The sequence below is a fragment of the Chinchilla lanigera genome, unplaced genomic scaffold (genome assembly GCF_000276665.1).
Source record: "Chinchilla lanigera isolate Chin_1 unplaced genomic scaffold, ChiLan1.0 scaffold00055, whole genome shotgun sequence".
Classification (NCBI taxonomy): Eukaryota; Metazoa; Chordata; class Mammalia; order Rodentia; family Chinchillidae; genus Chinchilla; species Chinchilla lanigera.
The window spans coordinates 5,183,296-5,209,062 of NW_004955456.1; the positions used below are offsets into that span (position 1 = coordinate 5,183,296).

The 25,767-nt window shown below is 45.5% G+C and overlaps 1 protein-coding gene across 1 annotated transcript in view; it reads right to left on the reverse strand.

Annotated features, from left to right (window-relative positions):
- The window catches only part of Abca13 (ATP-binding cassette, sub-family A (ABC1), member 13), a 363,756-nt gene that overhangs the window by 205,792 nt on the left and 132,197 nt on the right, over positions 1–25,767 (reverse strand). The window contains exons 28-34 of the mRNA XM_013520510.1: positions 25,060–25,109; positions 22,186–22,300; positions 20,604–20,933; positions 18,574–18,643; positions 17,080–17,211; positions 3,052–3,189; positions 1,917–2,085 (exon numbers count right to left, since the gene is read on the reverse strand). Of these exons, the coding sequence (XP_013375964.1) occupies positions 1,917–2,085; positions 3,052–3,189; positions 17,080–17,211; positions 18,574–18,643; positions 20,604–20,933; positions 22,186–22,300; positions 25,060–25,109 (1,004 nt within the window). The remainder of the gene's footprint in view (positions 1–1,916; positions 2,086–3,051; positions 3,190–17,079; positions 17,212–18,573; positions 18,644–20,603; positions 20,934–22,185; positions 22,301–25,059; positions 25,110–25,767) is intronic.

Sequence of the window (25,767 nt, forward strand, 5' to 3'; positions counted from 1 at the left end):
TGCTCATAGCAGCTGTACTCACACCCACTGAACACTGGGAACAGATTCAGTTGCCACCAACACAGGAAGTGTGAACAAACTGTAGTGCCTCCAAGGAGTAGGACACAACTTAGCAATCACAGGACTGAGCTTCCAGGAGAGGACAGCCAAGGATGGATGTGCTGAGGAGAGGAAGCCAGACAACATCCTACTGAGAGGAAGTTCTAGATTTGCAAATCAGTTTATAGTGACGGTGAGCACCTCAGCGGCCACAGAGAGCCAGGGCCAAGGAGGACAGAGGAAATCTTGGAGGAAGATAGAATGTGCCATGTTCTCACTGTGGTGCTTCTGGGAGCACGAGACACGTGTGTCCATACTCATGAAACTGCGCACATGAACAGACTCTGTCTGCTACACACAGGTTATACTTCAAGGAACTCAATTAACAAGTCTGCTGGATTATTTGCTGCCATATTTTTTGGAATACAATAAAATAGTTTATACAATGGTCCTTGAGCATCCTCTGGGGATGCTTCCAGGACCCCCATAGATACCCCGGTCTCCAGGTGCTCAAATTTCTCAAATAAGATGGTGTAGTATTTGCACATAACCTGCCCTCCTTCTGCATCCATTAAATCCTCTCCAGATTATCTAGGACACCTAATATAATTTACATATTACATAAATAGTCATCCTCTTATTTATAAAATAAAGACATGAGTCTGTACACGTTCTGTACAAATGCAATGTTCTTTCAAATATTTTTGATCCACAGCTGATTAAATCTGTGTGTGGGAGCGGTAGACAGGGAGGGCCAGCTCTCCACATTCTGCTTGAATCTCAAGGATTTTTGTTTTAAATGCCAAGGACCCTATTCATTCCTTGGACTCTCATCTAAGCCCTGCTGGGAAGACACAGGCACTTAGGGTGACTCAAAATGTGCTTTGAATGGGCACTAAAAGCAACTCAGGCCAAGAACCTTGAAATATCAGAAACCTCAAATTCAATTTGCATCGTTCTGCTAAAAAAGCACTCCAAGTTTCCCTTGTAAGAAATGTTGTGTCAGTAAAAGCAGTATGCGTAATGCTAGTTTTTCATGTTATTATTTGTATAACTTGTACTTGCCCAATTTGCAAACATACAAAAAGATAAAAACTCAGAGAGTTTTTCAGTTCTATTTCCACATCCAAAGAAACAAGAAAAACAGCTCATATTTTTCCCTACAGTCTGTTTCCAATGTGAGATTTCTAAAGCCCACTATGTATTTTATTTTTCTACCTTTTGTAATAAGATTGGGGCAAAGTCTGTTTTATTGTTTTCACTAATCATATGTTAGCTCTTTGTGATTTGTTGAGAGATGTTCTCTAATTCTGATAGGTTAGCCTTACTTAAACAAACCATCAGATTTTCTGATGAGCTGGAGGCCATCTTGTGTCTTGGGTGGGAGGAAAATACTCCATGAGACTGGATTCTTTAATCAAATCTGGAGCTTTTGGATGCTAAACCAAAAACCAAGCCTTAAGAACAAGAACACAGAATAGAACATGAAATAAAGGTGGCTGAAGAATTTGCAAATGTCCTCCCTTTCATCCTCCTTGCAGACATGCAAGCAAAATTACACTTAGTATAATGGAAACTAAAAGTGCCAAAGGCCTTTCAATGGGTAAAGCAAAGCATGATGAATTATTTGTAAAACATAAAAGAAGAACTAATTTTTAAAAGTACAGTCCATCCACCCCCACTTCTTTGACTGTAGGCCTAGAATGTACTTGTGTGATAAAGGGTCCAGGGCAGTGCTCGGGAGAGAGCTTTGTCTCTCTTGTGTTTCCTGACTGTGTAATGAGACTCTAAGGAAATAAAAAAGGAAAACAACTAAACTTCACAGTCGCACGTAAACTGATGTCTGTAGGAAGGAAATGCAGGCAAGGAGAGCTCACATGATGGTGGTCTTCCCAGCGCCGTTGGTCCCCAAGAAGGCCGTGATCTGGCCCCTGTGGAAGGTGAGGGTCAAATCTTGCACTGCCACCTTGTGGCCCTCGTACTTCTTGGTGACAGACACCAGGGCGGCTCCTGCAGGCTCCCCTCCCCCGTCTTGCTGGGATGACTCTGTGAGGAAGATGAGAATTTATCCTGATTGCCTTCTTTGCGACCGAATTCTAGCTCTGTGAAATATGCCCCATAGCTCCAACACCTTTCTTTGTTCAAAGCAAGAAGGAAGTTTGACAGTGACCAAAATGTGAAATCACAGATGATGAAGCTTCTAATTCTTGCAAAGTGAGAACCAGTTTGCAAAACAAAATAAAGAAGGCACCCACAGGTATTTGTGTAGAGGCAGAGACCAAGTAATAGGCAGGTCTATTATATAAAAAATGTCCATGGAAAATACTCTCTGGAGGGAGGAGTTTGCGGTGCTGGTTGATATGTTACACATTTTCTAAAAGGTTCGTATTTTACTTTGTTTAATTAGGAAAAAACATGACTTTCCAACATTGACACAGCACACAGCCACCATCATGGGAGCTCACTAGCTCAAGGTAGCAAATCTGTATTTACACTTAGATTTCATGAGTGGTCCTTTTGCCAAAGTGCCTGTGTGCCCAGCCCATTGGACTATCCCTGAGTGCAATGCGGAGGGACAGGGACTGTCCTGCCCTTGTCTCCTGGGAGCCTCAAACCATCCTGAAAATATCGCCATTTGTACATGGAAGAGACCCCTTCTGTTCTGCAGCTAGCAGGCTACTAAACATTGCCCAGTGCACTCCGCCTGGTAGCTGCCGACCTTTGCTTTTGTTTCTGCACATGTTCATTTTGGCTAATCCTTCATTTTTAAAAAATTCTTAGATATGCACAAATGCAAAAATTATAGAGAAGAACACCCTAAATAATGATGCAGACAACAGAACCAGGGGACCCGGTTTTAAAATGTAACCCTGTCACTGTCTTTGAGACAGAGAAAGCCTCAAAGTGATCTCTAGGAATCAGTACCAAGTTACAAAGGCTCATGTAGAAGCAAAAAACTGCCCAGACTGGGAGGGGACACCATGTATTCGACAGTATTATTCCTTTACAAACCTTTACTGCCAGAGTCCTCGCTGAAGAAGAACAGGCTAGGACTTAGAGAACGCCACTGGTTTCCCACCAAGCCACACACGCTCTTCCAGTATGCCGCAGTTAGAGGGAAATACCACGGTTTCCGCAAACCGAAAGCTCCTAAACGATAAGATACAAGCAAAACCAGTGGAATTGTATGTCTTTCTATTGAGATGAGAGTTCTATAATATTTTGTATTAATTCAAAACTTTCCTTCTTTGTTTAGTATATATTTGTGACACATAATGAACAAATTCATCACGGGGAATTAATACCAATACATTGTGCATATTGATCCTCTTTAAATGTTACTGAACATTCTCAACATGCACCCCATATGCAAACTAGCAACACCCTGGGAATAGCATGTCAGCCCTGAGGGGAGCCCCCTATCTCTGTCCTTAGCCTGAGTTGGGCTGTCTACTAGCACCCCCACATCCATCCCCCCAAGATGCTCAGAAAGGGAGTCAGTGAACTTTTTTGAATAACTGTGGAATATTCCCCAGAATAAAGTCTCACCCCCCACAGTACCACCCTATCTTGCTATACAGCTCTTCTTTGCCTATCTTTGATGTCTGCATGGATTGCTAGATAAGAGAAAGAGCATGAAGTAAGTGCATCAAAGAATTAATCAATTAAAACTTCCGCAAAGAAGAATAATTCATAACACTAACATTTCCGAATGAAGCCCATCAACATTCTTCAAACGTATTCCCCAAATTCATTTTAGTCCATTTTAAGTCACTTTGCCCTTAATATATGTCAGAATGAAAGGGGGTTTAATTATTAACGCTTCCCCATTTTCTTTAACACGTCCATTCTAGGTTAAGATTGATGAGCGGAACTTACCTAAAGGCCTAAATTCTACAAGTGATTCAGTAAGAAAGACCCTCATGAATACTATTTTATTACCTTGACCATCAAGCAAAGGAGACATATATAACCATTTACACTTTCTAATCAGAGTATTCAAAAAATGATCACATATTCAAAGGAAAACGTATAGACTCATCACCTCTAGAAAGAGAGGGGAGAGTGTAGAGCTGTTTGGGGGTCCAGTGTTGAACACTGGCCACGGGCTGGCCTGTGTCCCCCCAAATTCACATGGTGAAGTGCTAACCACAAGCATTTCTTGCAAAACAGCACCGAATTTGGAAAGACGGCCCTGACAGAGGTGGTTAAGATATAATGAGCTGAAAGGGTGGGTCTGAATACAAACATGACTTGTGTCCTGAGCAGAGGAGATCAGGATGCAGTTACACAGAGGGCTGACCATGTAAGGACATGAAGGGAAGACAGCCATGGGCCGTGCAGAGAAGCCCACTCTGCTGATAGCTTGGATTCCCAGCCTCCAGGACAATAAGACAATGATACCTGTGTTTCAACCACCCAGCATGTGATATTTCATCACAGCAGGCCAAGAAAACAACTGCAGGCAGATGCTCTTGAAGACCCTAACAAACCACGCCCCATTCCTTTGACCAGGATATCAGGTTGCATCATGGTGGCAGACCATAGGCGCTGTCCCGGACACTGTCCAGGGTCCTGATTGTATTAATCCACACAGCTCTGCAACCTTTGATTTGCCAGCCCTATTGTCACATCTCCCTTCCTACCGGAAAGGGAAGACAGTGAGGTCTGCCCAAGAAGGCACTGCTGGTGGCTCCCGAAGCCTCACCCTAGCTGACCTCTTTCTCATTACTCATGGGAACACAGAGGCGCCGCAGCCAGGGGACAGCAGCGGAGTCCTCTCACACACTAGCCCTCGCCTCACACAAGCAAGGAGCCTCACCTCTCTTGAGCACCTCATTTCCCTTAGATGCCAGTTACAGCAGGAGCCCCTATCCACATGCATGCGTGAAAATACAATCGCAGGGATAAGAGGAGACAATAAGCACACACAGGAGGTCATTCTGGAAGTGCTCGCCATTGCTTTGCTCTCCTGCTTGCTGCAGAAGCAGTTTTCCCCCAAGGAACCTTGCAGGTGGCATGGACATGTGTCCCACCGGGAACAGGAGTGTAAGGGGCATTGCCTTCACAGAAGAAAGTCAGTGACACCTGTTACGGACTTGCTTTGTAGATTTTGAATTAAGATTAAAAGTCTAGGAACCTACATGACAAAACGATGGGGATGGTGACATACATATGATTGGAAATTATTTAAACTTGCAAAGGACAAGCAAGGTACAAGAAATTATTACTTTCATTCCATGAGATATTGAACAGCTAGTTTCAAAGATGTGGGTAAATGCATACGATGACATTATTTTTTAAAATAGAGGAAATTTTATAGACACAGTATGAACCCAATTATATACCAAAAGGTATCTCAAAGCCAAAAAAAAATGGGAGAGATATTTTTAGTCCTCGGTTACCAAGGGTGGAGATAATTGGATTTCCTTCCTGTTTCTTTATAAATGTGAGCTCTTCTCAGACATTTTATAATAAACCTAGATCCATCCAATGCATTACAGCTCAAGTTTTCAGAATCAGCAAGAAGACAAGAACAGTTCCTATGTGCAGACATGAAACTAGGTGCCCTTGCCTGTTCTGAAGCAATCAGTTGAGGATCTTCATGTCCTGGATGCCCCCAAGAGAATCTTGAAGCCAGACCTCAGCTCTGTTCCACTTCAACTTAAGAAAAAGTCACCCGAAGATAGATGAAATCTCAGAAATATCTTTCAATGTTCGGGTCATCACTCAAGGAGCTGATCGCCCTACACACATGTGCACACAGGCTCACACATGATATACACACAAGCACACATGCATATGCGCACACACCAGCACATTTCCAGCAACTCCAGGAGCGCTGGAGGAACCCTGCCGTGCACCTCAGGCGTTGTCATTATCGGTCACCATCTCGATCGCCTTCCCCTCAGCCCTGATGCAGAGCAGAAGCATTGCTGGGAATGGATAAGCGCATGGCTACCCAGCGCACGGCAGCACAGGAGGAGCTGGCTCTTCACACAGGGGTCAGTGTTCCAGCCAGCACCCAAGGACACACAGGGAGGCGAGGACTCAGCACCTGGACGGGGAACCAGAAGAGGTGGCCAGAGCCCAGAATACCCTACACCTGCCGTGCCGTAACCCAGTTTGCACTCTCTATTCCAGAGAGGTGTTGGTCAGGGGCAGAAGAAACCAGTCCCCCCGGTGGTACATGGGCCTCACAAGTGATGAGACCTGGGCCTCATCCTCTTACAACCTCTGTTCTAGTGGACACCACCAGCCAAAGTCACTGAGAGGAACGGGCGGTGACAGGCACTATAATCACAGAGTTTGCACCCAGAACAGAAGCAGGCCCGTGGAGCAGAGGGAGAGATTCCAGAAAGAAAAGGCAGACAGGGACAGGAAGAGGTTGCTAGGCTTACAGAACATAAACACAGGATGCCCAGTTAAGTTTGCGTTCAGGCACACAACAATGTTTTATTCTGCCTATGTCCCCAAATCCTTTGCAGTTCATCTGAAATTTGAATCTTATTGAATGTCCTCATTGGGGCACGGGGATTTAGCTCAGCAGCACAGCGCCTGCCTGGCAAGCTCGAGGTCCTGAGCTCAATTCCCAGTACAAAAAAAAAAAAAAAAAAAAGTAATCTGGCTATGGGATCATGGTGGTACCAGACCACCATAGGGGGACTGCCCTCTCCCTGCCAGAGTGACTGCCGCAGAGAGAAGGTGGGTGCCGCTGTGGGGGAGGGGGCTTGCCCAGGACAAAGGCTTTTACTCTGTAGCATCTTGGAGTCCAGGAGAACACCTAGGTAGAAGAGAGACGGCATCGATCTGGTCTGTTTCTAAGAACCTGATCTTCAGCCTGCCAGGCAGTAAACAGGAGGTGGAAGGAGGGAGGCAGTTACCTAGCAGCACCGGAAGGAGTTCCTAGAGGGCAGGGCGGCCCAGGGCTGGTACCAGGAGGCCTGAACTAGGGCCACAGCTTCAGAAACAAGAGGGAAGGCAAAGTAAGAGGCTTTTCAGAAGTACGAAAAAAGAAAATAGAGATAAATTGAAAATTAAAGATTTGTTTGCTAAGTAAGCTGTCTTGGGCTAATCTGTCCGTGTTTTCTAAATAGCATTAACTAACCCATTAATCTAACTGAAGCAAACCCCGGGCAAATCCCTGGGTGTGTGGAGCCTCCTTCACTCCCCTCTGCAGTCTGCCTTTGCTCACAAATCCGAGCTTGTTATGTGTGCGCTATCTGAGCCCACGCACCCCCTCCCACTGCCAGATGTAATTGGGCACATTAATATGTGCAAAGGCCCTTGGTCTCCTCCGAGTTTTTCTCCTCTGGGGAAACTGCCTGCTGGCTTACGGAGGCCAGGAAACTAATTAGCACCCCCACCAAAAAAACTGACAGTGATAAAAGAAAAAGTCAGTGAAATTAGACAGATTGAGCAGAATCCAATTTAATTGGAAACACATAAAAAAGACTTTATGAAACAAAAACTCTTGGAGAGGACCAGACGCTTGCGGGCCAGCTCTGAGCAGCTGGGGAATTCTCCTGTGCCCCACCCCTGTGGGGCTGGGGGTGCTGGGGTCACACTGTGCTGTGATGTGATTTAGCAAAGATGGGAAAAATAGAGGGAAGCATTTATCTGCATGAAGCTTGCTGTGTGTGTGTATGTGTATGTGTGTGTGTGTGTGTGTGTGTGAGAGAGAGAGAGAGAGAGAGAAAGAGAGAGAGAGAGAAAGAGGATTTCTCACCTTCCATACAGGGACACCCTTTACCCACAGGACACTTGCAAATAGTGATTCTCAACATGATGAAAAGCTATCAGGGTGTTTTAGAAACACGGGAAGTGTCGCTTTCAGTTGGCACCCGGAATGGCTGTTTTCTAAACATGCTTTATTTTTATTCGTGGATGAAGTGGCCAACAGATCCAGAGAGAATGCTGCCATTACAAAGCCAGGTTGTTACTCACAGCTCCCAGAGGAGGGAGGACAGCGTGCCACGCAGGGCCACCTGGAGGAGCTCTGGGTGGACCAGGGACTGAGGGAATGACAGGGAAGGGCTCTGAGCCTGTTTGTGATTTCCAAGGGAAGGAACAGGAGGGGAAGGAAAGTCCAGCACTGACGAGATGGTATAAGCTGCAGACTGCCAGAAGGTCTGCCCCCAGGCATCTGGTGCGTGGCATGGGGTGACGTGGGCATGGGGTTGGGGGCCAGACTGTCTCAGCCCCGTAGGAAGCAGTGGGCTGTATGCTCTGGACAGACAGGTTTGTCACCAGTGTGGCTGATGTTCCCCTGATGCACACAGTGGGGGTGGCTCAGTGCCATCCTCCCAGCAGGCACCTGCTGGTTCCACCATCCCTCAGGGCTCTGGGGCCATGTGGCCTCCCTCCATGAACCCAGGCCCAGTACCCTTTCCTTCTCTGGGATCCTCTTCTGTGCGTGGAGTTCTGCACTATGCAGCCTTTTATGGCTGTCTTACTTCACCCAGCATGACGTCCTCAAGATTCACCAACGTTGCAGCAAGTGTTAAAATTCCATTCCTAGTTCCTAAGGCTGCACGATACTCTCTTGCATGAGCAGACCACATTTTGGGTGTCCATTCACTCACTGATAGATGCTGGGGTTGCTTCTGCCTTTTAGCTGCTGTGAACGTGGGTACACAAACATCTCCCTTAGACCTCTTTTTCAATTCTTTGTCAGGAGCTAGTCTCTTGAATGCTTCTTGCTCTTGCAAGAAAATGCTTCTGGTAGAAACGTTTCTCTACTCTTCCCCCAAGCCTGCATCCACCTCCTTCGGGGCCACACAGACCTCATACTCAGAATCCTCTAGAAAGCCCATGACCACGTCCAGTTCTCCATTCCCCACCCCATCAGTCAACTGCTCCTTCCCCAGAGCTGAACATTTCCCCTGTCCAGGTGATTCATTGCTGGTGTGCAGAGCTGCCAGATGCAGAAAGAATCAGAAAAATCAACGAAAGCTTCACCTTTAAAGAAATCCAAGAGTCCAAACAAGAGAACCATGCCTGTCTTCAAAAGTGGGCTTTAAACTCATCACTGGATGCAGCACACAAAGCAGAGAGAAACGTAAGAGATATAAGAACAGACATGGACCAAGGCGAGGAGGGGAAGGGGAAGCAAGAGCCAGAGAGCACCAGGAGCCCATGCGCCTCTGCTTTGCCCCATGGGAGAACTGAGCAGATGTCACAGACACCAGAGGAGGCAGCTGTGGGCTCCAGCACAGCGCTGGACATGCATTCCCGGGGACCCTCAAGCTGCCCCTCCCTACAATCTACCTCACGTGCAGGGCCATCGCTGTCCTTTTAAAGAAACTTCCTACTTTGGATTACATCAAACTACAATTTTTATGCAAAGCAAAGGGAAAAAAAAAATACAACAAAAAGGGAACCCACAAAATGGGAGCAAATATTTGCAAACCATATGTCTGATAAAGGAATAATTTCCAAAATATACAGCAAACTCCTACAACTCAATAGTTGGAAAACAAACAACCCAATTTTGGAAAGGACAGAGGGCCCAAGTACACATTTCTCACAAGAAGAAGAGACACAGATGGCCAAGGGGATTATGAAAATGGCTGGACACCACTAATCGTGCAGCAAAGGCAAATTAAAACCACAATGAGATATCACCTCCCACTTGCCCAGATGGCTATGAGCAAAAAAATAGATTAAAAAGTATTAGCAAGGATGTAGGTAAAAGGGAAAATGTGTATACTACTGGTGGAAGTGTAAAATGGTGCTACTGTAATGGAAAACAGAATGGAGATTCCCCAGAAAATGAGTAAGAGAATTACTATATGGTTCAGCAGCTCCAATAGTGGGTACATATCCAAGGGGATTGAGATCAGTATGATGAAGAGACATCTGTGCTTCTGTGGTCATTGCATAATCCTCAATAGCTGTGGCAGACAGCTCTTGTCAGTTAGATTGCTATCATGCGGGGGTTAGTCAGGCACACTTCTGGGTGTGTCTACGTGAGTGCAGAGGTGTGGCCTTGGGACTCCACCTGATCCTTCACCCTTTCTTCTCTGCTCTTGCCGCGCTGTGCTTCCCGCACCATGAAATGGGCAGCTTTTCTCCATCACGCCCTTCCGCCATGATGTCTCTGCCTTGGAGCCAGCTCACCATGGACGGAATCCTCTGAAACTGTGGGCCGTACTAAATATCTCCATTGAGCACTGGATATTGTGTCCCAGCAACAAGAAAGCTGACTACTACCAGAGCCAAGATAAGAAACCAACTAAGTGCCCTCTGATGACCTGAATGTGGAAACTGTCTCACACACACATAAATATGTGTGTGTATACACTATATATACTTACACACACATATTGTCACTGCAAAATTATTCTCAACAGCTGCGTAACTTATCTTTACACAAATATAGAATGATTTTATATAAAATGCTCTTTGTACATACTATATAAAATTCCATTACATATATTAGATCTATATTATATTTATATATAAAATAAATATGTACATTTATATTTACATACAAAATGTATATAAATTTATATTTATATATAAAATTCTGCTATGTGTGCATTCTGATATACAGATAGATAGATAGATACAGTACTTAAAATTCTGATTCTGATTCTTCTCTGGCAGCCTGGACATCAGTGATTAATCACCTGGACATAGAATGTGCAAAGATTTACAGAAGCTCACTCAGGGGAAGGAGAGATTTGATAAGTGGGGTGGAGAGTAGACAGCTGACTGCAGCCGTAATGTGTGTCTATATATGAGATAGAATACTGCTGAGCCTTTTAAGGGAGACCTTGCCATTGGGGAGGACAGAAATAAACCTGCAGGACCTTATATTAAGTGCAACCAGACACAGAAAGACAAATACTACTTGATACCACCCATAGGAAAAATCTAAAATAGACTCAATAGAGTGGGATGATAATTGCCAGTGGCCAAGAGGAGGCAAATCAGGAGGCACTGGCCAAAGGGATCAAAATGTCTGTTATGCAACCAGAATCAGTCTTAGGTGTCTGATGTATAGCATTGCGCTTACAGTTGCCAGTGCTGTGTTTTATACTTGACTGTTTGCTACGAGGGTAGAGCTTATTCTATGTGAACAATGAAGAAAGAGAGGGACAGAGGGAGGGAGGGTGGAAGGAAGGAAGGAAAAGAGGAAGGAAGAGAGCAGAAAATTTCTTTAACCTGCTTAGGACACAGCCACATTTTACTTTCAGCTCTGTCCTTTCAGTCACCTCCAAGAAGAACAAAAGTCCAATATCTCACACACTTTCTTACGGAGAAGTGAGGATAAAGGGCCACGCCCCACCGGAAAGGTCCATTCCTCAGCCAATGTCATGCTAGTTTCCACCCAGCTCTGCCCTCCTGTTCTGTGGCTTACACTCTGCCCCACCCCCACACTTTGGTTCCTTTTCCTTTTACTCAGTCATTCAGCGTTTTGAAAAAAGAAGACATCGTCAGTTTGCAGAGCTTGTTTAAACTACAAAAGATGTGCCTGTTCCATGCAGACAACTGAAAACAGAAAAGCACACCAAAGGCCACGTACTCTACACTTTGGCAGATAGCCTAAACTGTACGTTTTTAAAAACATTTAGCTGGACATTGCCGAACCGCACACCTTATTTCAGAGAGCCTTGAACCCATAGCACCATTTGATCTCTTTTATCCCACAAAAGTATCTGTTCCTATAAAATAGAATTCAGGACGGGGCATGGTGGCACATGTCTGTAGTCCCAGTACTGAGGTGACTGAGGCAGGAGGACTGCCACAAGTTAGAGGCTGGCCTGGGCCAGCCAACTTGAACTACATTCAAGCCCAACTTGAACTATATTGCAAGAGCCTGACTCAAAAGAAAAAGAAACAGAATTCAGTGGTTAAATACTATTTTACAATATTCCAAGCTGTTCATAACAGAAGCTACCTAATCCATCCACTATTCTTAGAAATGAAAGTTTCCCAGATTTTGCTTTTACAAAGAATCCACATTAAACAGAAATGCTCCTGCCTTTTGCACTTCCATCAAGGACAATAAAGTTTTTCAGGATCCACACCCATTCTTCCTCCCTCCTATATATTTCTACACTGATTATACCTGCTTTCTATCATATTTTCAGGCCAGAGAAGGAAAAGTTTTCTTTTATGCACATTCATGTCTATGTTCTTGTAAAGCACTGAGACTTCTAATAAATCCACCAAACATGAACTTTTCTTTTGAAGTCATTGCTGATATTTCCATTGAAATATGTCCTCTTTAAATTTGATTTAAATTTTACCTTTCTGTCCCTATAACTAATAACATTTCATAAGCTTCTAAAGTATCCTGTAATATCACTTATTTGGATATTTTGAAATAGTGATTTAAATTAATATTTTTATATTTATGTCTGCGGCATTATGTTTAGAAAGGCCGTATCTATTTCTAAAATTATACTTTCCCTAACTCTCCATTATTTTTAGTGTGATTTCTTTTTTTCTTTGATGGCAGTCTGGGAATTGAACCTAGGGCTTTATGTACAGTAGACAAACACTCAACACTGAGCTATACTCCCAGCCCTTTTCATTATTTTAATACTACTTATTTCCACTGAATTTATGGATACGAGTTTAACTGTTTTCTCCCTGACAGATTCAAGAATAATGCATCCTGTCCCATTGAATAAAAATGCCAGTATTAACCCAGTAAATTGCATGCACTTGGTTTGGGTACTGAACTTTCTAATCTGTCCCACTCTTCCAGATTTTCTTTCAGAACTCCACCATGTCAATTTGTGGTAAGATTTTGGGTAAGTCACCAGTCACCACATTCTCCACTGTTATCCTCAACACTTTCATTATCACTAACTTATATTTCTAGCTATCCTTCATAAACATTTCATCAATTAAAAACAAATTCCTCCCTCTGGCACTTTTATTTAAATGATTTATGTAAGTTCCATTATAGAACAGAAACATAATGTTACAGATTAGCCATTACATAATTTAAAACTGCAGAAATTTGTACTTTAATCTGAAGAAAACTGACATACTTAAAATAACGAATATCCCTGTTCAGGAATCAACAGCTTTTCATTTATCCCACTCCAAAGTAGACCTTTAACATTTCTGTTTTTATTGGACATACATTCTCCTGCACATTGGATTCACGCTGTGTACTTTATAGCTATGAGAGTGGACTTTCATGCCTGCTATTCTGTGTTCTTTGCCGGTGGGTAGTGATGTTCCTAACTTTGTGTAACTCTGGTTAGTCCTGTGATTGCTCACACAGTTTTTCAGTTGATTCTCTTATAGAGAAGAGTGGTTTTATCTCCTCTTTGTGGTATCTCTACTTGTCTTATTTGTGCTGTTCCTTTTCCTGTGGCTGGAGCTTTGTGCTCAATGGTCAGCCAGGCCCCTAGGCACCTCCCTGACTTGTTGAGTGTGCACAGGGTGCCAGGAGCAGCTTCCCCAGGGCCCAGCATTTTGGTGACCCTGATTCCCAGTGTGGTCTTAGCCCTTCTCCACCCTCCTCCACAGCGTCCTGTCTCCCCAAAGGCAAGCGCAGGATTGCACCATCTTGGAGAACAGCACTCCCTGTGGTCCTGGTGACAGACCCAGAGCCCTCTCCCCTCCCAGCACTGGTCACTGCTTCCTTTTGCTCAAATGCAGCCCAGTCAAGCTGCAAAAGGATGCGGAGTTGGAGAGCGGGGACAGCTGTCTCTGGTCCGTCTTTTTCCTGTCTGTCTCTGTCTCTGTCTCTGTCTCTCTGTCTGCCTCTGTCCTCTCTCTTTCTCGCCTCCCCTCTGCGTCTCCCTTCTTCCTGAGCCTCGTTCTCCCAGGGCTCCTTGCCCTGGGAGCACCCAGAAGGTTGGGTGAAGGTGGTTCCACTCCGCCCTGACCCCTCTCGCTCTTGCTGGGCATGGAGTTTGCTCACACGGGATTTAGATCTACTGCAGTAGGGTTTTGGCAGGATTTGGAGGGAAACCCCACAGAGCACCAAGAGCTTTGTAGGAAAGCATCACCCAGGCTCCTCACGCCTCGGGTCCCGATGGCAGAGGGTGCTCAGATCACCCAGGTTGCTCAACACATCTCTCCTGGCTCCTGTCCACACCGCCCTTGTATAACTAGACACGGGTTTCTCCTAATGCTGCATGCAGCCCGGTGGTTGCTTCCTCTGCACAGCCAGGGTTTCTTCTCTTCAGCAAATGACTGTTAAATTTATGGTTTTTGTTCCAGTTGACTGCTGTTCCCCTCAGGAGCCACAGCCCTCTGCAGGCTCCCTGAGCTCCACCCACCCTACGCCCTCCATCCTGGTGATCTCATTCCTCCTCCTCCTCCTCTTCCTCCTCCTCCCCCTCTTCCTCCTCCACCTTCTCCTGGCTGGGGCCCCACCTGCCGAGGACAGACCTATTTCCCTGGCCCACCCCTGCTCCCTCTCATTTTAAGTCAATGTCTCACACCTGTTCCACAACACTCCGCTCTTACGGGGCTCAATCACTGCCTCATGCGCAGTGCTCCTCCTCCAGCTTCCCAGAGCTTCAGCTCTTAGATGATGACCTGAATCTCTTTTTCTGAGAAGACATCTTTCTGATTCTTTAAATATACTTTTTTTTGTCTTTCTGAGGCAGGGTCTCGCTATGCAGTTCAGGCTGGCCTTGAGCTCACTCTGTAGCCCAGGCTGGTCTCGAACTTGCAACAATCCTCCTGCCTCAGCCTCCTGAGTGCTGGGATTACAGGTGTGTGCCACCATACCTGGCTTTAAATATACTTTATTAGTGCCTTGTAATTTCACAGAATATTGGGTTTCGACATGGTATTTTCATGCAAGCATAGCCTCTGCTGTGATCATTACCTCCCTCACGCTATTCTCTGCCTCTTGTCTAAGAATGTGAGTTTCCCTCTACTTTTGTGCCATCTTTTTTTTTTCTGTAGACTCCACATGTGACACTTCAGGGAAACATATGACACTTGTCTTTCTGAGTCTGGCTTATTTCTCTCGATAGGGTAATTTCCAATCCCCTCCATTTTCCCGCAAATGACATAATTTTGTTCTTCTTTACAGCTGAGAAATACTCTCTTGTATATAAAATACTACATTTTCTTTATCCATTCATCCATCAACAGGCTGGTTCCTTATCTTGGCTTGTATAAATTGTATCACCAAAAAAAATAGGCATTCCAGCAACCCTAGAGACTGCTTGCTTTAGTTCCTTTGGGTGTCTCCCACTGAGAGCAGCAGCCAGGTAGTTCCGTTCCAGTCTTCCGAGGAATCTCCACCCTTGTTTCCACAGTGGCCGAACGCATTTCCATCTCCACCCACAGTGTGTGGAAGAGGCCATTTCCCTTGCCTCCTCCCGCATAGACTACATCTTTTCTTAAATTTTATTCAAAGCACCAAAATGATACAATATAAGTCTTTGCAAAATAAATCACGATGCAAAGTGTAACCGATCTCCACCTCTTTGGGTCATATTCTCCTACATTTTTGTGAAATAATCTTCTCAGTAAAACCATATTCTCTCCCTATGTGCAGAGTTGTCTTAGTCAGTTTCCACATTGCTAAGATACAACACCCACAGCCACAGCCATACCTAAAGGAGGAGAAGTCATTTGAGCTCACGATTTCAGTACAGTTAGCTGGCTCCAAGGCAGGACAGCGTAGTACAGGGACAGTGTGGAGAGGAGCTGCTCACTTCATGGGGACCAGGAAGCCAGAGAAAGGAGGAGCCGGGAGGAGAGATGCACCCCTCCAGTCACACTCCACTGACCTGCCTCCTCTGATCAGCCCCACCTCCTGATATCACATGTGGCCATGTGCCGCCATGACTCAATCCCTTTCAAAGCTCCCAGTGAGTGCCTGAGGCTCATGGGAGGCACCGAGACATCAACCACAGCACCACCCTTCAAGAGTGCCTGAGCTTCCCCAGTCCAGAAGACATTTCCCCAGAAGAATGAACTGGGTTTTTTCTTCTGTTCTTCCACTTTCATTTGTATATAATTTGAATTTCTCTTCACAGTCCTTCTTTTTAAAGGTTAGAAAGTATACAGGCAGAGTCACCAGTAAATTTCATAATATAATACCGACAAAATTCGACTCCTAAACATTTAATGTTTTAAATGAGATTTGTGCTCTTTTTGGCTTGAACCCCAAATGTTCATGCACGCTTCTTCCTGACAAGCAGGGGAAATTCTCTACCATCAGTGATGCCCCCAGTCTATGGCTGCATTTGTCACACGTGCGGAGAAGGCTCTTACTTGTGACATCGCTTGCAGCCCTGGGTTTGGAGGGGGCTCCTCATGATCACTAGCCCAGTTCCACATCTTTGCACCCTGCCTAGCTCCTTCCAGAGTCTGCAACCAGCTGACCTTTGGCCAAGCTTCTGTGTTGTTTGGGGGCCAACAGCACGATGAGCATCAGACTGTCTTGCCCCTCCTCCCCTCATGCCCACCTCCTTTGAATACTTGACCTTGGGGGCCAAGAGTCTTTCTGTGTGATTGACAAAAGCCCACTAATTTGGTACTGTTTGGTGGACTTGGCCAGCTTTCATCCTGGCTAACCCTTTACTTGGTGCATTAAACAGCTTTTCATCCTAGGACACAAAACCTGATACCCTCAGCTTAAAGGAGCAGAAACGTCATTTGGCTCAGGGTTTCAGGGGTTTAGTCCATGGTTTGCAGGCTTCAAGCCAGGAACACCATGGTGTGAGGGTGTGGAGGAACAAAGTCACTTAGTTCATGAAGACTGGGAAGCAGAGCAGGGAGCAGAGCCAGGGATAAAGGGTGAGGGACCAGATATAGACCCATATACCTCCATGAACCACCCAGATACACCCAGAACTGTGCTCCACCGCTCACCCAGGCAGATCCCAAGCTGACCCAGTGGACCCTCTGCCCTAACCGCCACACTTGTCCCTTGACCAAACATCTCAAAAAATCACAGTTCCTTTTAAAATATATCCTAAGAATTCCTGTCAGATGTCTTCTATGAAGAATAAACAATTATTCTAAATTCAGGTATAGAGGATTAAAGTATCTGCAAAGTTCATTTTGTTACTTTATAAAGTGCAGAGTTCTTACCAGGAATCAAGTTGCTCAGGTACCATCCACATAAAAAATAAAGGCTTGAATCAAACAGAATCATCCAGCAAACCCAGCCAAATGTCATGCTCCCTGGTTCCGGAGGCTGGTACATATTATTCCACTGGATCCCTGGCAGGAAGGAAAAGGTCAGTGTAAGAACTGTGCTTCCTCTTTGGCTGTTAATGGTGAGATAAGTTTATTAGTCCTAGAAGCTTAAGAAAAGCTGACTAAAGCTAAGACAAGGAAGTCAATACAAAGTTATAACCCTTCAGAGGAAATGTTAGTGTGCATAATCTTACATCAATTTCATCAGTATCAGTGCAGTGACAATTAACAGTACATTACCTCACATTTAAATTTTTAAAAGGTGCTTTACTTAGATCTAATTTCATACAATTATTAACATAAAATTCATACTAGAAAAATAAGCATTTTAAAATAAAAGATGTCTCAAGAGCCCATATTCTATATTATAAATTCTTTCTGCTCTTGAAAATTACTTAAATAAGATATACACTGTCTAAGGTAAGAAAGAATCATTATTTTCTTAGACTACTTTCACAATCTATTTCTTGACCTAAATATAAGTTAGGAAAAATATTCCTCTTTCTAAATTTCCCTAGGGTACTAGGGTAGAACTCAATGGCATATATGTTTTGATCATGATGCACTTGTTGGAATTTAAACCAAAATATTTAAATGGTCTGAAAGTGACAATTTTCCTTCCATATCCTCTCGATCCAGTTCACTTTACTGTTTAATCTGAGAAATACAGAAGAAATCAGTCAGGACTACTCATCTGTTAAAGATATCTTAACACATTATACATAAATTCTGGGAACAGTGCCAATTAACTGGCTAATATAATAATAAAATTGAGTTTTACTTATGGCATATATTTTGTCTATATTCACCAAAACACATCCCAAAACCACATAAAAATTTAAGAAATATATGTTTGTTCTGTTTGGGAGTTCAATTGTCAAAATCTCGATATAAGTAAAAAACTCTGCCCGCAATTTTAAAAATCACTTTAAGCTACATTGATAGGGATATAATATAGAGAAAATTGGAAAAGATAGTCATGCTCCATTCTACACAGGCTGGATCTGGGGTCCAGGAGAAAAGCTCACAAGCGTGTGTTTGTCATGGGGAGGAAGGATCTAGCGAGGATGGGCAGCAGATGCAGGGAGACAGATCCCAGCTCAGCAATAGCACCAAAGGCAGTGGGCGTGCACCCGTTCTTGGAGGAATTTATAAGGTTGGGGTGGCATAAGCAAGAGCCAAGCAGGAGCTGGGTAAACCACCTGGACACCGTCAGCAGCAATGGATGTAGGGATTATTCTCGATGATTTTCAAAACCAGGGCAACATCAGCGAAACCAAATACCAGGACCTCCTTCCAAATGTTTCACTGAGTACTGCAGACCAACTTCACATTTCCCAAAGCCTGAATCCCTGGGAGTCGCTTTCTGAAAATGAATCCTCTCACCTGCCTCTTGTCCTTCCAGGAACGTAATGAAAAACACTCCTTGTCCAAAGGCGGTGGTCGAGAGGAGGCACTGGTCATGGATTGATGGAGTGAGGAGATAAAAAGCCCGTTAGTGTTTGAGCAGGACCACAGAAAATCCGCAATGCTCACGACACACACCTTCCGGTTCGCAGGATGCCGAGCCATGGCTCCAGGCAGTCATTTAAATATCTGAGCCAGATAGGCTTCACAGAATGTCAGTCTCCTCTGAAAAGCATGCTAAGAAGCTAGCTTTAAATGTTGAAGGGAATTATTTCTCTTTACTACGGCACTTGAAGTGTCATAAATCCAAAACATTGTATACAGACATGTGTAACACAAAACAGTGGAAAATGGAATCGAGTAATTTACTACTTTTTACTATGAATTGGATGCCCCGGAGCACACCCCAAGCAGACTGACAGACTGCGGGCCCGATGCTGCACTAAAAAGAGAGCGCCGGGAGGAAAAGGGTATTTTATCTTCAATGGAGAGACTCCGTGTCAGGGAAGAAAAGGCCAGTGAAAAAGTATCTTACACTTAAAAAATACAACGGGCCAGGTTCCCGTGTCTTTCTTTCAGTTGCTAAAAAACATGTGAATATTCACAAAGGAAATCAGCACTGCACACACGGACCTTTTAAATATGAGGATTAAAGTAAAGGCAAAAATAAGGACCATTGGAAGTTAGCCCAGGCCATCCAAGACTCCATGTGTAAGGACTTTACTGAGGAAAGGGCACTCAATGGCCGCCTGCGTATTAATTATTTGAAAACACATAATTAATACTAACACAAAATCATGGGCTGTGAGTCATTCAAATGGGACATAGGCTGCTCAACCCGATGCACACCTGTCAGAGGACCAAAGGCTGAGTATAACAACTCCTCTTCAAGACACGCGTGCATGTCTTGTGTGTCCACGGCTATGGCACTGAGTGACTTATTGAAGTTGGATAAAAATAATGTGGTTTTCATAGCTGCATTTTACTTTTGGGCCCTAAATGAGTATAAAAAAATGAGCTCCTCCCAATGAGTAAGTGATACAATAGGGTCATCAAGAAATCTGTTTGGACCGAAGGAATTTTAAAAGCCTTTAAAACTCCTTGGCAATCCCGGGATGCCAAGCCTAAGACTTCTAAGTCCAAGGTTCAGCAACTCCAAACTCCAGGATTCCTCAAGGTGATTCAACTATGTCTCCTACCAGTCATCCCATAACCTGCTGCGGGAGCTGAAGGCTTGAGCTCACTGATGAGAATGTGTACAGGTAGGTTACTGATGCTGGGGAAGAGATCCACTTAACAGCAATATTCTCCCCCTTCCACACTGGTTAAATCCTTGCTATGTGTCAGGCACTGTGCCTGCCATACAATCATAAAATACTGAGCTTCTACCTTCTCCGTATTTTATATTGCAGACCCAAAAACATTCACATTCTTTTTCGGGAGGCACATTCTAAATGGATGAGCAATTCTAACGTTGCTAATAGAACGATCTTTCCACGTAATGTGATGTAATTCACGATGCTTCAAGGGAAATGATTATTTTTTACTTCTAAAATAGCTGTAGAAATCTATTTCTTTCCATACATGAAACAGAGAAACTCGAGTTCGCACTTCCCAATGGATGTCGCTGATTTCCCAAAGTCCTCAGAGAGACCTGTTTTTTGTTTTGTTTTGGTTTGCTTTGGTTTGGTTTTTTTCCAGTACCAGGAATCAAACTCATGACCTTGTGCTTGCCAGGCAGGTGCTGTGCCGCTGAGCTAAATTCCCAGCCCCCAGAGAGACCTGTTTTATGAAAAATGCCCACTTTTACTGGGCAGCTACCCCACAGAAGCACTGCAATTTTGGTGAACTACAACCAAAACTTGGCACTTGCTGGTTGAATAAAAAAAAATCAGGAAAGCCTGATCAAGCTAAGAGTGACAAATTAACTAGTTGTGGGGGTGGTTTTGTTTTGCTATGCAGATGGCTGCTTTATTTTATTTTGCATTTTTACAGAACTGCCCACTTACCAAAAACGTCTGGATGGCCAAGCTTAGCTGGTTGTGCAGGACGAGCAGGATTATGTAGGGCAGAAAGCTGATGAGATAGGCCAGGCTGGTGCACAGGGCAGCAGTGTTAGCTTGGCTGAAAAATGCACTCAGGAGGTAACTCAGCATGACAGCCGACACCCCAAAATCCAGGAGGAAAAGGAAGAGGATGAACGCATTGCTGTGTGCGAAGATGCCGCTGGTTTTCAGAATGATGGCCACGGTGGCACTGCTCAGGGTCAGCATGGCCATGTTCTCCAGGAACCAGGCCAGGAAGTGGACGGCCGGGTGCACTCCCATCATTCGCAGGTACTGCAGATAGGAAAACGGGGTCATCAGAGTGGGGCACATGAGGAGGAGGAGGAGGAGGAGGAAGTGGGTGCTGAGCACCCTAGGAAGGATGCTTCCCTCCAGAGCTGGGCGTGGGACTCTCACAAGCACCTCACCAAGGAGGTCGTCCAGCATCTTGGAGACAGGAGGTATAAGGACGATGTCCCTGGTAAAAACGCGTGAAAGGCAAGGGGAGCGGTAGGCAGCCGAGACCTCAGAGTCGGTCCGGCAAGGCCCGGCTCAGCCGCAGCCTCCCTGTGTTTCGTGTTTGTTGGGATTTATAGTTTTTAACACCGTTCTTCATTTTCTTTGTGATGGTTTCGTTTAATAAAGAAAGCGATGAAGAAGGGAAATGTTGGTGCTTATGCTCTGTCTGCAGTTTGGAGGCTGCTTGATAGGCTTAAGATTGTGTTTTGCAAAATAACCCTCCTAGAAGTAATAAAAATAAAATTAAGTTCTCCACTAACTCTGCCCTCTGCTTATCCATCACTCTGTGGTATTTTGGATGTGGGCTCATTACACGAACAAGGAGGACAACGGAGGTGGGCGTGGTGGTGCTTGCCTATAATCCCAGCACTCTGGGAGGCTGAGGCAGGTGGAACTCGAGTTTAAGTCCAGCCTGAGCAGCTCAGCGACTTCGGGAGACCCACTCTCAAATTGAAAAATAAAGAATAGATGGTAGTGTAGCTCAGTGCACAGGCCTGAGCTCGGTCCCTAGCACTGCACCACCATCACCCCCAAAAAGGAAAACTCTTAGGCACACACCTGGTGGTCAGCAGGCTGGTGGTAATAGGGAGACCACAGCGGGACCCGCAGGCTCCAACTAAGCAGGGGGAAAATGCAGCCATCCCTGAGCGGACAGACTGCGAGAAGGTAAGTAACACGCAACACAGTAACACAGCCCTCTGCATGGCTTACAAAACTGGTAATAAATGCTTGGCAGGTAAACAACACCTGTGGTCACCTGGCTCCACCCTTCTGCAGGAATCTGTGGGCAGTCCCGTCTTTCCCAGGCACCTTTACCCACTCTCATTCTTCACTTAAGGTGAAAAGCCTGTGTTACGTTTTTCTGGGCTTTGTGCAACTTAGCCAGGAACTCAGGGAGACCACCACACCCGGGAGCCCAGCAGAGGGCAGGGAGCAGGACAGAAAGGCCTGGCTGGGTCACTGCCCAGGCTGCATTTCCCAGGTCCTCAGCCCACCCTTCATTCGCCAGCCAGGGAAGGCCCTTTACCTCTTCTATCTGGATCTCCCGCTCGTACACCAGCTTTCGGACCATGCTGGCCACGGACACCATCCAAGTCAACATCATTATCAGCGGAAAAAAGAATCCCACGTTGTTCAGGAATCTGGAAGGGTACAGTTTGGTCAGCAACATGATTCCGTCAAAGTCGGGCACTTGGTGGATACAGCACCAGTGGGAACTTTTCAGTATTTTCCTTCAAGGTTAGCATGCACCTCAGAAGCCTATGACCTTAGCATGGTGGCTTTGACTGCTGTCCTGGCAGCCAGAAGGAGACCCACACAGTGGACACAGCTGGTTCAGGGTCCTCCAGACCCCAACCCAAGTCCTCTGCCCCCTGCCATATGCAGATCAGCTGAGAGGAAGGAATCTGGCCATGAACTAAGATGACGCTGTCCCCATGCAACCAGGACTATGAACTTCCTTGTCAGTGACGCCAGGGATTGTAGCTCACCATCCATAGAATATGTGCAAATTGGCAAGCGAACATCTCCATGTCTGCTTCTCCCACACTCACTTTTCAGCCCACTCAGACCGGCTCTACTTCTAATATATAGCCAGGGTGCAATGACAGGCACACACTTAGGTGCAATAGGAAGCTGTCCGCTATGCTCCTCTGCACATCACAGCCACACAGGACAAGGGCCACGCTGACCATTCCCTCCTCCTCCTACTCTTCCTTCTCCTCCTCCTCCTCCACCTCACACTGCTCTGGGCTTCTGAGCAACCTCTTCTCACCTTTCCACCCACTGCAAGGCACTCTCTCAGTCCCCTCCTCTAAACTGTCGCCTCTACCCGTTCTCAAGTGAGAACACTCAACAAATTATTTTATTCATCATTGAGACCAACCAAAGTTTGGAGCCACATTACTGGGTCTACGAGACACAAGTGAATGAAACAGATCAAGGTCCCACAAAGGCCCCGATCCACTCTAGAACAGGGGTGGGGCAAAGCAAGCCCATCAACCCAGAGGTGTTCCGAGGTCGGCGGGGACGGGCAAGGTGAGGGGAAGCAGCGATTGAAGCAAAGGATGCGAGAAGGGTGCCGCTCAGACAGGGTTCAGGCAAGGCAGCTGGAAGAAGCATCTGAGCAGAGAGCAGAAACAAGGAGACAAGTTGAGCGGTGTCTGCAGGCTCCAGGCAGGAGGGGAGGTGCAGGGTCAGATGCAACTCAGTCCGGAGCAGCCCAGGCCTGAGGACCGGCAGGACAGCAAGCCGTCAGAGCGTGGGCTGGGCCCAGGCCCTGCAGGGATTTGTGCACACAGGGTAAGCCCTGGATTTTAGCAAACAAACAGGGAGATACCACAGAAGGATTTGAAGAGGAGAGGGAAACCGTGAGATGACATCTTCAGGTATACGATTTTTCTTTTTTTTTTTGAGACAGCGTTTAGCAATGCAGTTCAGGCTGGCCTTGAGCTCACTTTGTAGCCCAGGTTGGTCTCTAACTCGCAGCAATCCTCCTGCCTCATCCTCTCAAGTGTTGGGATTACAGACAATCCTTTTGCATTTTGCTGTTTCTTTTTCAGTACTTGGGACTGAAGCCAGGACCTTCACAATGAGCAACATCCTCAGCGTTTTCTTTATTTCTTTCATTTTCAGACAGGGTCTGGCTCAGTGGCTAAGCTGCCCAGGCTGGCCGCAAGCTTGTGATCCCCTTGCCTCAGCTCCCAGAGTGCTGAGATGACAGCAGGTGTCTCGTTTTTTAACAAGACTACCGGACAGAGGATGGCAGTGGTGTGAAGCGGGGAGGCCATGGAGAGAGAGGTCGGGAGACCCACATGCCTGGGGCCTTCTGGGTAGGAGTCCAGGAACCTCTGCTGAGGTTGAGGCCATCCCTGGAGACAGGGAGGATCCCGTATCCCCACTGAGAGGACCACGAGGGCCCCCTGGACCGATGCCTCCTCAGAGCACTCACCGCCATGGCCACCTGCTCGGGACACTGGTGGCCCTGTCACAGCAGAGGCTGAGTCTTCCTGTCCCCACTCTGGGACCAGACCTGCATGGGGAGGGAGCCAACCCGTGCTGCTGAGTGCACACAGGAGCTCCGCATTCACTATTTCCACCAGCTGCTATTGAATTTCTTATGTGACTACATGGATGAGTTTTTTAAAAAGAAAGAAAAGGAAATTAAACTCTGTTTCATTCATTTCTCTGCTGAACACACCTGCTGGGAGCTTGGCAAACCCAGTTGACGACCATGGTAAAGTTAAGTGCGGACAACTTGTCCAGGCCTCCACTGTGTGCGCAGAGCAGGGTAATTTTCTGTGACTTTTTAATCATCACATGTGTAGCATTCAGAGTAGGTAGAAGACTACAAACAGGAAGCCATAAATATGTTTATCTGCACACCCAACAAATGCCAGCTGTCCTCCCAGAGCAACACGACTGCCACAAAGCTAAAGTTCTGGGAACTTGTAAAGTGGAAAGTAACTCACACTGCAGCTATCTGGGGATGAAAAAGGTTGTTTGTTCATGAACTTCTCTGTTTCTAAAAGTCCATGGGTGAACAGCTGCTGAATCTATTCTCCCAGTGACTTCCGTCTCACAAAGGGCCAGTGAGAATCATGCTCAGATGTTACCTAAAGTTCTACTTCAGAAAGCTTCCAAAGTCATAGTGGTCAGAATCAATGCTGTGCACGTCCCGTGGGCACTCGAGTTTGTAAAGGAGAAAGCTATCAGACCTTGGGACCGTACCCACCTCACCCTGGCTTCCTGGAGCTTCCACACTGCACAGCTGGCAGGGCACAGGGAGAAAGGGACAAAACAAAGCAAAGACGAGAGCTAGAAAGACACGGCCACACAACACAGACCCTGTTTCTGTCCCAAAAACCCATCAAAAACCAGTGAGAAGAGGGTAGAAGTGTACCTTCCAGCTTCATCAAGTACTTGGAAAAGGTATTCAAGTTCCTGAGAAGGCTGTGGAAAAATAATCATGTTTGTGTAAGGGTCACAAATACAGTGTAAGTAAAAGAGATCTCAGTGGCTCCCTCTGCAAATCTTAGAATACATCTTGAAAATGGGCTTCTTAAAAGCTAGCAGGACACTCTGCGCAGAAGACTCACACAGCCTCATGTAAGTGAGGGTCAAGAGGCATTTTTAATTGGGAAATGGAGAAACCACCCAACCCCTACACCCTGTTTCTGTAGAATCAGACAGGAAGCCTATGTGAAAATTCCACAGGCTTGCAGAAAGCTCCATTTCTTTGCAGAAATGGAAAAGAGAGCCTTTGAGCTCTGCAGCCACTAATTCACCTGGTCCTCATCACCGAGAAGACCTTCGTACAGATCCTGATTTACTCCAGATGAGAAATAATCACAGAGACAAAAATCTATAAAAGTGAGGTTGAGAGTTGCATCATTATGAATGAATGAAGAATTTGTGCCAAAAAGATGATGACACAGAGCAGATGAAAATAATGAAAATATTTTGTCTACCAATTCAAAAATATGTGCTAAGGCAAGCTCCTCTGTAAGAAATACCATACAACAAAGCTGGTGGAATTAGGGATGAGATGACAAACTGCCAAGACAATACGTATTATAAGCTGGAAGATCTTAAAAAGAAATACATGGGA